Here is a 16,061-nt window from a genome sequence, read left to right on the forward strand (position 1 = left end):
GTGCTTCTTACCTGCTACTGGCAATCTAGGTCAGTCATCTTAGTTTTATTTTGATGGTTATCAGATATTTTCTATTCCACATATAAAATGTAATACTGTCACAGTTCTGAAGAGTTATTTGCCCTTCTTGGTGGCTTTGTAGGTACATGTATACAGCAACATTTACACCATTAATAGATTTATTTTCTTTAATTATCTACTCTCTCTCCCTAATTGTCTTTCTTACATGGATTTCATAGGTAAAGCAAAGTAAATTTTAAAGCAGCAAGTCCTGTAAAATGCAGTCAGCTTCATGGTTTTAGGTCATACAAATTGGTCATGGTTGAACAGTAGTTCAAATCACAGTTGAACCATATATTTTAAAATGTTCTTTGCTTATCATTTTGCTTTCCATTATATTTTTGTCTAATGCTAACTTTTGAGAATGAGTTTACATAATGCAAAGTTTTTAATATATAAACTTGCATTTCCTATCTAGGAAGAAGCTGCTAAGAAAGAGGAAGCAATTGCATCATTTGAAGCCTGGAAGGCAATGAAAAAAAGAGAAGCAAAGAAAGTAGCTGAAAAAAAGAAGCTTGAGGAGCTGAAGAAAAGAAGAGCAACAGAACAGAATGAGGAGAAAAAAGAAGAAGCCCAAAAGGTAAGGAGAAACGTATCTTTCAGATACTGTCTAGCATATCTTAGTAATTGTTTCGTTAATCACAACAGGAGACGAGCCTGAACTAGACTGATAAATCTGGACAATAAATCTCCCTATTCCTAGAATATGTTCATATCTGGTTGTTTATTGAGATTTCGATTTTGAACATAAAATTCTTTATGTTCTATGTTGAAAAAGTAATTATCAGGCTAGTAACATTGACATCAGAGAGACGTGGTCTGGGAGTAGTAAATTCTTTCTTCTCCATAAAAGCAGTTTCATCTCCTGAGCTACCAATAGGCAACATTACAAGCAAACGATTTAAAAAGGGATGTGTAGGACTATAAAAACATCTAGAATTATCGAAGGGGTGACACAAAGATGCCATACAACTTTACTAATGGATATGGACTTTGTTTCAGGCATTTGAAAAATGGAAAGAAAAGAAAACAGAATATCTGAGAGAACAAAGTAGAAAAGAAAAACAAGCTGAACAAATCAGGAAGAAGAAAGAAGAAGAAGTTATTGCAGAAAAGAAGAGAGAGAGCATGTCTGCAGTTGAAAAATGGTATCACCACATAGAGTTTAGTTACATTTAACTCTACCATTTTTCAGGAAGTAGTTGACAATACTGGATTAAATCTTCTCTGAAGGCCTGAGAAGGCTCTTCTATTTTCATTGTGATGAATAAGAAGGAATAGTGTTCAGGGCATCACAGGATCAGGCTTTTTGTGCATTGCCTCATCAGGTAGCCCTACTTTTGTCTCATTTGTTCACATCCAAAAAAATACCACACGGCTGCTTTCAGTTTAGTAGCTTGAACGGTCTCTTTGCGAGAGGGTAATGACTTGGAAGGAACAAACACTGCAGCTCAGAAGTGAGACTGTACCATAGTATCTTGTCCTACTAATCCCACACTTTGTTAGCAAACTAGGGGGAAATATGGAAACATTTCACACTTTAGGTTTTAACGTAGGCAAACAAGGCATATACAGCAGTATATGAAATGTAGCTGCTTAATAAATCCATTGTTATTTTTATAAGAACAGGTAGTGTACTGAGTACTTTACATAAGCATCAAGGTTGATCCCCTGCAGAGCATTCACATATAAATATTTCACTTTGTGCAAAGGGTGGCAGGAATAAGAAGGAAAGATCAAGCCACAGTAATATAAAAGGCAATGCAGTTACGGAGGTGCATATCTTGATGGTGCAGGGTCTATGTGGGCGCATCTACACATGATATTAATGTGACACAATAAATTCTGGCACGGTTCATGCTGGAGTGTATTGCTTCTGGGCACAATGTTTACATGTGCACCCAGGACCACAGTATGTTGAGCTGGGGCAGCCGCGGGGGTCATCCTACCAGCTCAGAGCTCCTCTACTTTGGTTCAGTGTGCTGTGGAGGGGCTGGCTGGGGCACAAGGGTGTGACAGTGTGGGTCTAGGCAACAGGCAGCCCTGTACTGTATCATCCTCATGCCCCAGTCACTTTCTACACGTGCATTGTGGTGGAATAAATAACTCCAATGCAGAATAGTACTTGTGTTGGGCAGTACTATCCTGTGGCAGAGTTAATTTGTTTACTCCAGCCTAATAGCACCACTCGTGTAGATGGTGATGCCTTACTGCAGAGATAATTAGGCAATTCTGCCATAAGCATATCGTGTAGATGCACCTTGTATGTCTCTAAAGATTTTAGAAACTTTATTTGCTTGTAACTTATCCATGTATTATGTTATCAGTAAGTATAAAAATATCCATACTGACATTGCTAATGATGTCTGACTAATCAGCTTTTCATCTATTCAGGAATATCTTTTATTCTTCTCCCTTAATGTTTAGGAAGGAGAAAAAGGAAGAATTTATTAAACAAAAGAACGTAGAAAAAATCCATGAGAAGAAAAACGAAGAAATTCAGCAGGCTGAGAGGGAAGAAAAGGATAAAAGGGCTATTGAGGAATATGAAAGATGGCTGGTAAATACTTTTTATGCTTTATCAAGAACCACAACAAGAAATATAGTAGGTTGTGAGATTATTTTGAATTATCTTCAGTTCTCTTCCTGATTTTATAAAAGTGACCAGATGATGGCAATATTATACCTGATTATACCATTCTTGTGAGGGTTCTTTTGCAAAATGATTATGCAGTACAATATGCGCATGGTATCTGACATACATGGAAAATAGATTCTCCCTACCTGTGTGTGGTAGAGTTCTTTCAATTTTATAGTCAGTCTTCTCTTCTCCCATTCAATGTCAGGAACAGCCACTTCTGAAGGGCCAACTCAGCACAGCACAGATCCAGGAAAGGCTAGCAGCAGCACCAGCTGCAAAAGTGAGTGCATTTATATTCAAGGAAATCTTCAGGAGGGGGGTTGTATAAATCAAAATATAGAAGAATAGTTGCATTGAAGTTTGCAATTATATCCATTTGCAGAAAGGGTTGACTTCTGTGCTATTGCATAAAGAAGTCATAGGAGCCCGTCCTACAAACAGTAATAGGACAAGATTTCACTAACCACTTAAGGGAGTACTGTTGTTCTCTCCAAGGGGTATCATTTTCTGGTAAGGAGGATGTTGAGCTTACTATCCTCTCCCCAGTGTCTGTGCTGTTGCTCTGTGACACACCAAGGCTGCAGTACTGCAAATGTTTATGCACCCTTGTTGCATAAAACTGGTTGAGCTCTCCCATGCTACTGTAATTGGATCTTGCCACACTGGACTTGGGTGCCTTTAAGTTTCCCCCACTCTGAGTGAGGCACAACACTGTTTCTTTCCTATGGCATGCTTCCTAGGCATAGAGCCTTCCAGAGGTTTACTCTGTCATGGAAACAGGAGCTGGTAGCCCAGTTAACTTAGGTACCCAGAGCAAGTGCTGGCTTTGCCCCATGCTGTTATCATCTTGAGAACACCCTTTCCCAAAGATCTGACTTTTGGGGTATGTTCGGTGCCCACTCTTCAGAATGGGAACTGTAACAGATGCACAGACTTGATAAGAGCTCCAAGAACCAATTCCCCCCTTTTAGGTTACATCAGAGTCTTCTAAGAAGATCAGGATCCCCTCTCCTGCACATGGTTTTTCCTCTGAATTAAGTAGTGTTTCTGACTCCTATAGTCATGATTTTCCACTCCCTAAATTGACAATTGAGAAACCCTTTAAGTTATTCAGTTCTCCTTGTCCAGAGACTCTTGGATCTGTGTTGTCATATGATTAAAGTCCTCCACCAAGTTATTTGTTCCTTAGTTACCACCCTTCTGCAAATCTGACATGTCTGGGACAGTAACCATCAATTTGACCAGCGTGCTTAATTTAATAAGCAGTCTTCAAGGATTAAAGACCTGTTTTACACTCATTCTGGATGCCAAAGTTTCTGTTTCACCTTTTGTGGCTTGTCTCTTAATGTGAGAATAAAAGAAAAGAGAGAAAGTAACCGTGTCCTACGTTCAAAATGAAGTTTGCAGTTTGACATACAACTGAGAAAGACCTAATTTGTTTCTAAGCTTACACCTACAGATTTCCATAATGTTTGCAGCACTAGGGTCTAACTGGGCATGGTTGTTGCTGCTTATATATATAGGAACAGAGTTTATCAGGTCTATCTCCACAGTCCTTTCCTTTGTCATGGCTGAAGAGTCATATTTTAGGTATCACATCAACCAGGGTCTCCACTCATCCATGTTCTGCTGCCAGAGTACTGTTTAGCTTTGCATGACAATAGTTAGAAACAAAATTTGCATTTTCCATAAATTTAGGGAACAAACATTTATTTAACTAAAACTGTCAAATTATTGTCTAGATAATCAAAATGATTTTTGTATCAATTAAATAATATCAGTTTTAAGATAAATAAGTAAAATCAATTTTTATGTCAAGGATAAATGAATAATAATTTAAATCTAATAGTAACAATGATAGTCTAAAAATTTCACTAACAGTCAATAGGAAAAATTGATTTTGAGACTTAATTTTCACATAGTGTTCTTGGTACAAATAATGCAAAACAGGAGTTAAAAACTCCTCCTTGAATGCATCTAAAATATAAATGAACAACAGAATGAAGAATATTGTTGTTACTGTAGTGTTGTATACTTTGTATATACCTTTAGAGACCCTTCTGGATGCTTATCTCAACTTAGTCCATCGGAAAGTTTTGATATCGTGGAAATAAATGCCCTAAAAAGGAAGATACTGAGAACTTTTCATTAATACTTCTAAAAATCTAACATAAAATAAGATAACCCTGAGTTGAGATTTTCCATGCTGTTAGTTGAACACGTGGAGTTTTTTTTCTACAGCGTTTGCCTCTTGATTAGTCATCAAACACTACTGGAGCCAGTCTAGACCATTACGGAGAGACAGTGTTGGGGAATAATTACTTTTAACCAGTTTATTCATCACTTTCTGATAAGTATCACTGACCTACATTTATTCTGTGGGGTGAAGTAGCAAAGCTGTGTTTTGAGTGAGCTTACAGACGTGCCTTTGCATTTTCTTAATGCTTTGAGATTTTCCAAAGATACTTTATAAATTATTTATTTGTTAACAGCAATATTGGTGGAGTTTCTATTAATTTTGTGATGTTAATCCTAAATATAGATCTAGTTTAGGCATAGTAATAATGTACCTATGTACATCTGTTAATATTCAGCAATATATAAGCTAATAGCCAGACCTGGTACTAGCTGGGGACCAGTGACATTTCAACCAAGAACTTTTTCAAACTTATAAATCCTGAAGATTCATATGATATAGCAAGTTTCTTTATCATGTAAGAAGCAGCTAAAACCTAAGAATATTGAGCACTGATGTACAGTGTACCTTCTACACTGTCAAGTAAGTACACCTTGAAATAATTACATTATTGGAGTTACTCTAGGAGTTGAGTTACATAAGCATTAACAGACTTGTTACTATTCTTTGTTGGAAATACCTTATTTGGATGATTTATTAATATTTTGATAATGGATTTTTCAAAAGATTTTTGTATGTTGGAAATCTAGCCTAGTGCTTGGCAGTGTTGCAAAATGGGCTTTATTACTTTTCCTCTTAAACTCCCCAAGGTTTCAGTAACTATATAAAAATATGCTGCAGCCATGCCTCTGTCGGGTATAGTCTTATCAGACACTGTAAATGAAAAAAGAATAGACTTACGAAGTAGTTGAGTGGGAAACCTCCAAAGAGTCCTCAATACAAACTTTATTTGTTGTATAGCAAGCTATAGCTGCTATTTGGCTTCCAACTGTCTGTCTTCTGCAATTGGCCATGTTTCTTCCAACCTTTGTGTGCACACAACTGTGTTGTTTATGGGGAAAGAGAGGATTTTAGTAATTTTGTTTAAGGGACATGAGCAGCAATCAGGAGGATAAATGTTTTCCAACTACTCAGTTGGTCTAATAAAAGATACCACATTTACCCAAAGAACCTTGCCTGCCTATGTCCTTCGACTAGTGGTCACCAACTGGTGGATCATGATCTGTCAGTCTATCAGGGAGCCTCTGACAGTCTATCTCAGTCTGGGGGTGCTATCGACTGAAATTGACTGTCTGAGGGTCCACGATTGGGAGTGACAGGATGTATGAGCAGCAGGACGCACATGGCTGGGCTGAGCCTCACCTCCTGCCACCGGACCCGGCCAGGTGAGTAGGTTGATCTCCCTCCGTGCCCCCCGCCATCAGGTGAGTGGGGTCCTGGCTGGGCAGGCCAGGTGAGGGTCAGAGCCTGGGCGGCTTGTCCAAGTGTGGGGAGGGGGAGGGGAGGGGGGGGTTCCCACTGCTGCACACACTCTGGTGTGGTACGTGCCCCCTGATCTGTGTGCAGCAGAGGCAGCTGCTGCTGTGGGATGGGCTTTGTGCCCAGAGCCCCGCTGCAGCTGGCCCAGGAGCAGCCTGATGCCATGGGTGGGCAGGGGACACGGCTAAGCCCAGCGGTGGGAGGCATGTGGCATTGAGCCACTCCTGGGCCAGCTGCAACAGGGCTTGGGATGCAAAGCCCAGCCCACAACTGCAGCCACCTCCGCTGTGCACAGATCATGGGGCACGTGTCCCCCCCGCCCCCAAACGCCAGGCAGCGTGAGTGGCTGCAGCAGCAGTGGGAGAGGGTGTATGGCTGGAACAGGGGCAAGCCCTGTATAGGCGGGGAGCAGGGGCACACAGCCCAAGAGGATGCAGGGGGCATGCAGCCCAAAAGGGCACAGGGAGCATGTACCCCCGGATCTGCAGGCTAGCTGGGCCAGCTGCTGCTGCGGGCTGGGGCTGAGGCAGCTCTTCCCGGGGGGCTTGCCTGAGCTGTGCCACAGGCCACGGTCTGTTTGTGATGCAGGCTCCAGCTGCACTGTGCGCCAAACAAAAAACAGAACTTCTGAGCACCATCATTGTCCCACCGCTGCTTTATTGTTCTGAGCTGCTGGACCCGAGCTGGGGGTGGCTTGTGTCAGCTGTATAGTGCCAGGGATGGAGGCGGGACTGGAGCAGGGAAGCTGCCTGGGAGCTGCCCCCCAATCATTTTTTCTCCCTTTGCCTCAATCTGCCCCTCCTCTTCCCTCCCCACAGACTAACCTGCAGGGCAGGGGGAGGTGGAGGGATCTGGCAGCACACAGTAGATCTTGGGTTGCTTTTTAATTCAAAAAGTGATCTCCAACTTAAAAAGGTTGGAGACCGCTGCCTTAGACCAACATGGCTACAACCAAAAACCCAGCAGATGACTTGAGCGCCTGTTATGCAGGGATGTAAAGTTAGTAGGACAAGAGTGGTTGATAGGGTTTTAAAGGTAATTTGACAGTCAAAACCAAGAGATTCACTCTGTAAAGACACTTGATTAGTGCAAACTAAGGTTGGGAATCCTAGCTTCAGAATTTAGAGAATTAACTAAGATTTCCAGATGAACTTTAACTTTCCTCTTTGAGTGTGTACTTTTCTTTGTGTTTTTTTTTAAACCTTTACATGATCAGACTATATCTGCATACAGATGGCAGTATATAGTGTTTTATATGACTACATATGTGCAATTCCTTTGTAATGTGTTATTTGTTAAGTAATAACAACCAGTGATATATATCCAGATGGTATTATGATTGTTCAGAAAACAAATCCAACAGTACATGTATAATTATGGCAGACAGTGAACATTAATCATATGTTAAAGGATAAGCACACATTTTAGAGTATCTGCTTATCCAGAACTTATATAGAGCTCACAATTATCTTGCATTTACTTTTTAAAATAATATTTTAAAAATAATATTGATAGATTGTCAGATTCCTTCCTGTTCACATCACTCTTAACATTCCTTTAGTAAGTCCTAAAGCTTGAACTAAGGACCTTAATTCTTTGGTTTTGAAAGTAAAATTTTGAGGAATCAGGAAAGCAAGGTCAGCATCGACTGAAAGATGGAAAATTCAAGTGAGCCATTCTGGAACCTCAAACTGAATGTTACTGTAATAGGGCACCATCCCCAGGGCAGCTGAGAACCCCTGGAGGCACCCCAGAGTCCTCTTTATTTCAATCCACTTCTGGGAACAGTCTTCCCTTCGCTTTTCTGCCACGTCTTGATGTTTCTTTTGATTCTCAAAGGGGAGGCTGCCCCAGGGCTTCCCAGATCAGGTCTTTGCTCCAGAGGTGAGAAGTTCCTACATTAAGAGATAATTGCGCGGGTCCATACCATCCCTACACTGTGCCCCATGCCTCGCAGGCATTACACAACTGTTGTCACCTCTGGGGCCTCAGCCTGTTTGGCCACTGTGCCTTTAATGTGGCTAGGCCTTCTAGCCTAGGCCCACTGTGTTGGACCTAGCTTTGATGTGCTAGCTCAGCTCCCTCCTTCCCTGTCATTGGGTCCCTGGCCCCTGTCTGCTGTACATCTGTGCTGCCAGGCTCTCGGTCCCCTATCTCTCTGTGCCTTGCGCTATTTGCCAGGCTCCATTACTGCTCAATACTCACTGGAGCCTTGAGCCTGCCCCTGGCAGGGCTCAAGGCACTTATGAGCTTCTGGGCGCTAATGAGGCCTCCAAACCTGCCCTTTAAGCCTCATCCAAAACCTCTGGTTTAAACTACAACATAGCCCAGAGGCTTTCTGTTTATAACAGAAAAATAATAGAGGCAGCGTGTCTGCTTATCCCATGGCTCCTTTTCTCCAGGTCCTTTTCTCTTGTTCTGTACCCCGGCCTGCAGAGCTGTTTTCTTCTGGTCTCCTGGGGATTCAGGAGCCCACACTCTGCCTCAGCCTGAGCTGGCTGGCTCCCACTGGTTTATATAGCATTGGCCTGAGCTCTTTCCTGGTCATGTGACAGCCCCCAGTCATCTGACCAGCCTGCAGGGCTACCCTTTAACCCAGGGGTGGGCAAAATGGCAGATCTGGCCAGCAGCCAGACTCCATTTCCCAGCAGCCCCTGCCCACATGGCTGGGGCCCATCTCCATGGAGACCCCAGTCCCACTGTGCTGTGATAGCACAAGGCTGGGGTTGCCATGAAGATCAGCCCCAGCTGTGTTGGCAAAGTGTGCAGCAGGACAGGGCAGGGGGCTACTCTGGAGCTGCTGGGATCTTGCAGCAGGCATCTTGGTCTGCAGCCAAGGCAGAGCCGCGATCTGCCATCTGCAGTGTCTGGGCATCTGTTCACCACAGCACCCCAGGGGAAGACGAGACATAATGGACACAAACTGATTGAAGATTGCTTCAGGTTGGACATAAGGAAAAACTTCTTTACAATTCGAGTGCCTAGGGTCTGAAACAGACTCCCCCCAGAGTTGGTACAATCACCTACTCTGGGGATGTTAAAATCATCTTGATGCACACCTTACTGGGGTCATCTGACCCCAGCAGTCTTTCCTGCCCAAGTGCAGAGGGGTTGGACCCAATGATCTCGTGAAGTCCCTTCCAGCCCCGAACATCTATGAATCTATGAAATATTTGGGTATATATTTAGCGAAACCAGACTGCTGAGTCCTAATTGTATAGCATTTTAAAGGGAAGTACTGTTAAAATTAAGGTTGCCATCTTAATTGAGAATTTCATCAGTTTGGGACATTTAAGTTTATATTAATTAAGATTTTGCAAGTGTATAAGTTGTAAGATCACCCTGGTTGGATAGATGTTTTCAGTGTTTGCAGGTCTTTCTTAAATTACTTTCAAATATTGGTGAATAGATTTATAAAAAGGCAAAGAATAAAGAGTACTGGTTATTACTGTTCACAAAAACTACCCATTATTGGAATAGCAAGATTCTAGGCAAAATAAATTGTAAATATCTTAAAATGGATCTGACTAAAATTTCACTTTATTACATTGTGAAATAGTAACAGTTCATTTGAAAAATGTGAATTAACCATACGCAACATAGTATTGGAAGCACTCTGCTTACCCATCATTGTTTTAACTACACAATGCCCAAAAGTTTGAAGCCATCAAATAGAACCTCATTTCAGTGTTAATATAAAATTAAAATGGCATATTTTTAACTTAATTGTTCAAGTCCTGTTCTATTACAGTATAGGGCTTATCAAACTCCATTTTAATGAAAGCAGTATGTTTTACTTTGAGATTTAGGAGTCCTCCTGAAAAAGAAATTTACACTTAAAATATGTATAGCCTAGTGCAGATATTATTTGCTATGCCCTGTTTTATGCTCTCATTTGAGTAAGACATGAAATTACTTAGCATGCTGACACACACTTTTGAATTAAAGTATATATGTAGTACATTAGAGTCATTGCACATTATTATTTTATTTCATTTTATTTTATTTTACAGAGAATGAGATACAGTGATAACCCCTAATTTTTCCCTGACATAGTACTGCTTTGACACAGCCTATTCTTTTTTACAGGAAAGGAAAGAGAGGAGGGAACTGATTGAGAAAAAGCAAAAGAAGCTCCAAGTTATTCTTGAAGATGAAACCCCTCCTCCTTGGAGCCCACCTGGCAAAGTTGCATCTACAAGGGGTTACTGATAAGTCCACCACCTTCCGTGAGGAAAGTTCATTTCCAAAGCTCTGACATTGTGTAAACATTATTCCACAACACCTGATTTTAAATTGAGTCAACATCGGCTACTGCATCCTTTCTTTTTAGGTTGATTTAGTCTCTTTTGTGGAACACCTAAGTGCACATCATAAGTAGATCAGTTGTTCTTTTTCATTGTATTTCACCAATTATTTCAGAGTTAACTTCTTTGTTAACCTTCTATCAGCTTGTTCATTTTAGTGAAAATGCACATTCAAGACCTTGAGGGCCAACACCCTTTTTTCCACTGAATAATAAGTTGCCCCAGGTAGTTAGTTTCTCAGAAAGCAAATAAGGGTTCTATTCAACATGAATAAGGAAGTCAGAAATTGGACCCAAATGAGTAGTCTATGTAGGGTTAAGTTAGTTCTTATTCAAAACACAGAGCAAAGTAGTAGAAAGTACCATATCATTTTACATTCAGACAGGATCTAAAAATCAAGTTATATGTCAAAGGCAGCCAAACTTCCAAACCCCCTTATGGGTGCAAGCAGAAGTAACAATTGAAATGCTTCACAGGGCCATCCATTTTACATAGATACTATAAACCAGTGTCCAATATCTGAATAGTGGTAAGCAAGGCAAGGGGAAATCAAAATGGCAGTTTTCACTATATGTTGAAACTGGCAATATGCAGTTGTGCAAAGCACAAGGATAGCATAAGCTTTTGCAGCAGCATAAGCAACTTACGCTTTTTATATGCTTGGAGTGCGAAGGCCTGATAATGCTGTCCCCAGAAAGGAAACATCCAGAGAGGATATCACTGTTCTTTTAAATAAAATAATCTCTTTCTTTTTGGCCTTAACTAAATGAGAGGTAGCAAGCATATTCTGTGGTGAGGGCTAAATTAAGTTTTAATGATCTGTGAGGCCAGTGTCCAGCAATAAGGTTGTATGGTAACAGTGTAAAGTAAAAAGATCAAGGCTAGGATATAGGCCTTAAATAGTTAGAGATATGTGGTGCAGCTGGCAGAAATTCATGGGTAAATAGTAAATTTGCCAAAACTGTGGCTTTAATCATTATAAAGCTATTTGTGATCTTTTTTTCTTGAATGCATTAATTGGCTGGAAAAACATTTTTAGGACTAGAGTCACAAAACTAGTGGTGATGTTGTCCCCCTTTTGACATAATAGTTCAGGGGTAGAGCACCTTCCTAGAATGTGTGAAACCCACTATTTTCCTTTGTCACAAAGGCTTTGCCCTGTCTTCTACCTCTTGGAGTATCCCAAACACCAGGCTGTTGGTTAATTTGGGAGAGGTAGGGTATTCTGTTGATACCGTTCTGTATTGTATGAATCAGTGGTTTCAAAATGGTGGTCTATGAAATCATTGCGAATGACCCACAGGTAAACTGGATTGCTTTGGACCCATAGTACATCATACAGTGTTTTCAACTAAAATCTTGACAGTAAGTGTGTGCACAGTGGTCTGTGAGAAATGTTGAGAGTTCACAAAGGTCCAGTGCTCCAAAAAGTTTGGAATCACTGGTAAAAGTAATTGAATGCTCTCTGAAGCAGAAGCAAAATTTCTGTGACTTGCCTCCCAAAGAGTACCCTCACCACCAGGCTTGAAGGACATAGTCTCTTTCTCCTTCTCAGTAATAATTTAAGTATTGTGTACATAGTGGAACAGCTTCAACAAGAAAAACTGAGAGAGACCCACCTTGGTGTTTAGGACAAGCACCTGAAAAGCAGGTGACCATGGGTCAAATCCTTGCTGTGAATCTGCAAGACAGTGGAACTCACTTTGGGTCTCCTTTCTCTTTGTTGAGGGCTTTAATCAGCAGGCTATAAGGTATTGTAAGGTGAGTCTCCCTTGGTTCTTCTTACTAGAGCTGCTCTACTTCATACAGTCTCTTTAGGCTTGAGGTTAGGATATTCAACCTTAATATAAAATGCACAGATTCGTGTAACTGTTTGTTTATACGCAGTTAACATTGCCAACAACAGAAGTTGCAAATCCATGAATATGTGTACATGTGCACAACTGCTGGTTAGGACACTATCCTGAGATGTAGAGTAAGTGGATTCAAGTATTCTCAGATAGAGGCAGGATTTAATCTGGATTTCTTATGTCTTGGTTGAGAGCTTTAATCTGGATTTATTGAGCAAAACATGGAATGTCAGAGGAGGATCCAAATTCTGTGTCGTCTTTTCTTTATTTTCTTTACTTTTCATATAAGTGACCCTAAAAAATTAAGCATTTCATTTTGGGTTGAATGAAACATTTTGCTTCAAGCAATATGGCAGATGAACAAATCTGTTTTCACACAATGCTACTGTGCTGTGACAGGCATTATATGCTTACAAAGGGACTTAAAATTGTGGGGGAAGAAGAGAAGAAAAAGGAAGAATCTCTACCTTAATCCTTGTAAGGGCTACCAGAACTAATGTGGGTTGGATATGCAGGACCAAGTGAACACTATGCATGTACTGCTCCACACCTTAAAAAAGGGGTGGTTGGGTGCTGGCTAGGGCAGATGAGGTATTGGGGGTGGGGTAGGCATCATAATCTGCTGATAAACACCAGCAGAAATTTCTGTCCTTCACCCATCAGGAAGGAGAAAATAGGGAATTGTGTCTCAAATGTGAGTCTCTTGGGAACACTTCATGATGCTTCTTATGCTCCTGTCACTAGCTTAGTGCTGTCTAAAGGCATACAATGGACCCTACAAAGAGGGTTTTGACCATTTTTCTTGATTAGCCTTAATTAAAGTGTACACTGATCAAAATTGAGACAGCATACTAAAAGTGCTGTCTTCTATGATTAATCCTTTAAAAGACTATCAGAGATTTTTACAGAGCCTTAAAAATGTGCTTTCATGTTAGTCTTGAGGACTAAGAGCTACTGCTTTGTCATGATTAAGGATGTGTTACAGAATTCACTTTTACAGAAACTTTAAACATGTATTTTGTGAAAATCTTACCGACATAAAAACCAGAATATACACTTTAAGCACTATCTGATAGTTTTTCATAATAATTGATGGAATATTAGATAATACTGAAAACTTAAGAATAAAAAAAAAAACCACTTTTGGTGATTTCCCATTACAACTCTGGTTTCTCACTTGTCTTTGAGGGTTTAGGTTGTAGCCGAGTTGGTCTAAGGACATAGGCAGACAAGGTTCCTTGGGTGAATTTGATATCTTTTATTAGACCAACCCAAATAGTTGGAGAAAAGTTAGTAAGCAAGATTTCGGGTTCAAAAACCCTTACTAGTCAAAAACACTTTGAACCTGTTTCCTGGCCACATGCCAACTCCAAAAATATCAGCATGTGCATATGCAGATGGAGAGAAATTGCTGATAAAACATTTTAACACTCTATAATACTTTGAAATCTGTCTCAAACCAGATACCCAAAAGGAAAATATACGCAATAATAGAGGGCTGTCCAATCTTACAACAAAGGCATAATAAATTCCAACGCCTAGAAGCTTGAAAGTAAACCTCTCTAACCTTGAATAACATGAACTTTCTTCATCAAACTTTCTCTCTAATGCAAAATCAACAGTATTAAGCACAACAATTTCCCAGGTGCATGAAAAGAGCAGCACATCTATCCATGACTTTTAATTAATAGTGACCACACACCTTGGCTTCTATGAAGTTTTACATTTAAGGGTGAGCATTTGTTACTCTTGGGCATCTGGTGGAGATGGAAGTAAAAGTCTTAGGAAGCACTGGAGTGTATTATCTACAGTGGTCTAGGCAATATAAAGCTGCACAATGGGAGCATCTACATGGGTTCTTTAATGCACAGTAGACTATTTTACTGAGCATTAAAGCATCACGTAAAAAAAAGTGACATTATGCTAATATGCAATAAAATAGTCTAGTACGCATTAAGCATCACAAAAAAGCATGAAAATGGGCCACTGCACATAGAGCAACTTAATGCCCATTAATTTAGTACCTCACATTGAAGGTACTAAATTTAATACGCATTAGAAAAGGTGCGTTAATGCATGTGTAGAAATGCTCAGTAATGCTTAACTCTGTCCCCTTAACTTTTTATTTTCCATGACTTGGGTTTTGTTTTGAAGGAATATGTCCTGTATTCTTAGCTGTTTCTAAGTATAGTTTGCATTTTACTTTATGATGTTTTTAAAATACAGCATACTGTAGAAAGGATAGGTGCCTCTTATTTGTTTGATCCTACACTGTATCTGGATTTTTCTTTTTACACAATAGATTATTTGTATGGGTATGGTGTCTGAGAGCCTTACTTGTGGCCTCAAGACTGTTCTGCTGGGTTCTGTAAAACACAGAACAAAAAGAAGCTTTGCCAGGGCAACTCCCAAAATAGCTTTGCCAGTGCAACTCCTGGTGTGGACAGAACTATGCCGACAAACGAGAGTTTTAGTCTGCTTAGCCAACAGAGCTCTGCTGACTCAGCTCTAGCAACCTGGGGTATGGACACACGTAACAGTTGAATCATTCTCAGATATCACTGATTGGGAACCAGTTCACAATTATCACAGGTCAAAAGTGACCACACATACGGTGCCATATATTCCAGGTGGAACAGTCACCTTGTAGGGGTTGAAATGCTGTGGTTCCAGCAGCAGGGTGTAGGAGTGAACACACAGCCCATCAAGCATCACGGGGGTTAGTGGAGTGGGGTGCATGCACCCACACTTTGGGGGTACCAGAGGTGGGTGACCTGTGGCCCTGGGGCATTTTCACTTTTCTTCTTCTTTCTTAAACATGAGTTTAGTAAAATTCAGTAGCTGGCACTTGACTGAGCTCTGCAATGTGCCTGCCAGACTTGAGGTACCTGAGAATGCTTGGATCCAAGCTTTAGGGTTCCAGAGGATGGGGGACATGATGGGGGGCTGCAGTCAAGTAGGGACTGAGGACACAGGTGATTGTTAGGAAGGTGGCTTTTATTAAATAAGTAGTACAAGGGAGCACATTGATTAAAAAAAATACAAACAAAAGGGGATAGTAGAGTTCGGACGACATGCCAAAGTGGTCATTTACAGGTGTGTTTGTGGTTGGGGGTGATAGTGCGGAAGGCCTAGGGAACCAACCAGACCCATGCCAGAGAACCCTTCTGGAGACTTTACACATGCTCTGGGGTGGGGGGGCGCTTTAATTAGAGTGATGCTGAGAACCGCTGTAATTAAAGCACCCACAGCATCATGTGTATTCAGCATCCTACACTTTAAAAGGGCAGCAGGGGTGCTTTAACTAAAGCTCATTCAATGAGCTTTAATTAAAGCACCCTCACCATTTTGAAGCATGGGGACACTGAATACACGTGATGCAGAGGCTGCTGGAGCATGCTAATTAGCACGCATCGAAGCAGACACCTGGCATGTGTATAGTACCCCTGATGTCCACACATAACATTGAGCTTGTTTAGAGTGAACTGGTTCAAAGGAATACTTGATTTTCCAGGTCCATTTTTAAC

The 16,061-nt window shown here is 40.8% G+C and overlaps 1 protein-coding gene across 1 annotated transcript in view; it reads left to right on the top strand.

The window, feature by feature from the left end:
* The window catches only part of MAP9 (microtubule associated protein 9), a 36,215-nt gene extending 20,397 nt beyond the window's left edge, over positions 1–15,818 (top strand). The window contains exons 10-13 of the mRNA XM_006034059.3: positions 479–640; positions 1,063–1,208; positions 2,488–2,620; positions 10,467–15,818. Of these exons, the coding sequence (XP_006034121.1) occupies positions 479–640; positions 1,063–1,208; positions 2,488–2,620; positions 10,467–10,589 (564 nt within the window). The 3' untranslated portion in view covers positions 10,590–15,818. The remainder of the gene's footprint in view (positions 1–478; positions 641–1,062; positions 1,209–2,487; positions 2,621–10,466) is intronic.
* The last annotated feature ends 243 nt before the right edge of the window (positions 15,819–16,061 follow it).

This window comes from Alligator sinensis, unplaced genomic scaffold, assembly GCF_000455745.1.
Source record: "Alligator sinensis unplaced genomic scaffold, ASM45574v1 scaffold1146_1, whole genome shotgun sequence".
Lineage (NCBI taxonomy): Eukaryota > Metazoa > Chordata > Crocodylia > Alligatoridae > Alligator > Alligator sinensis.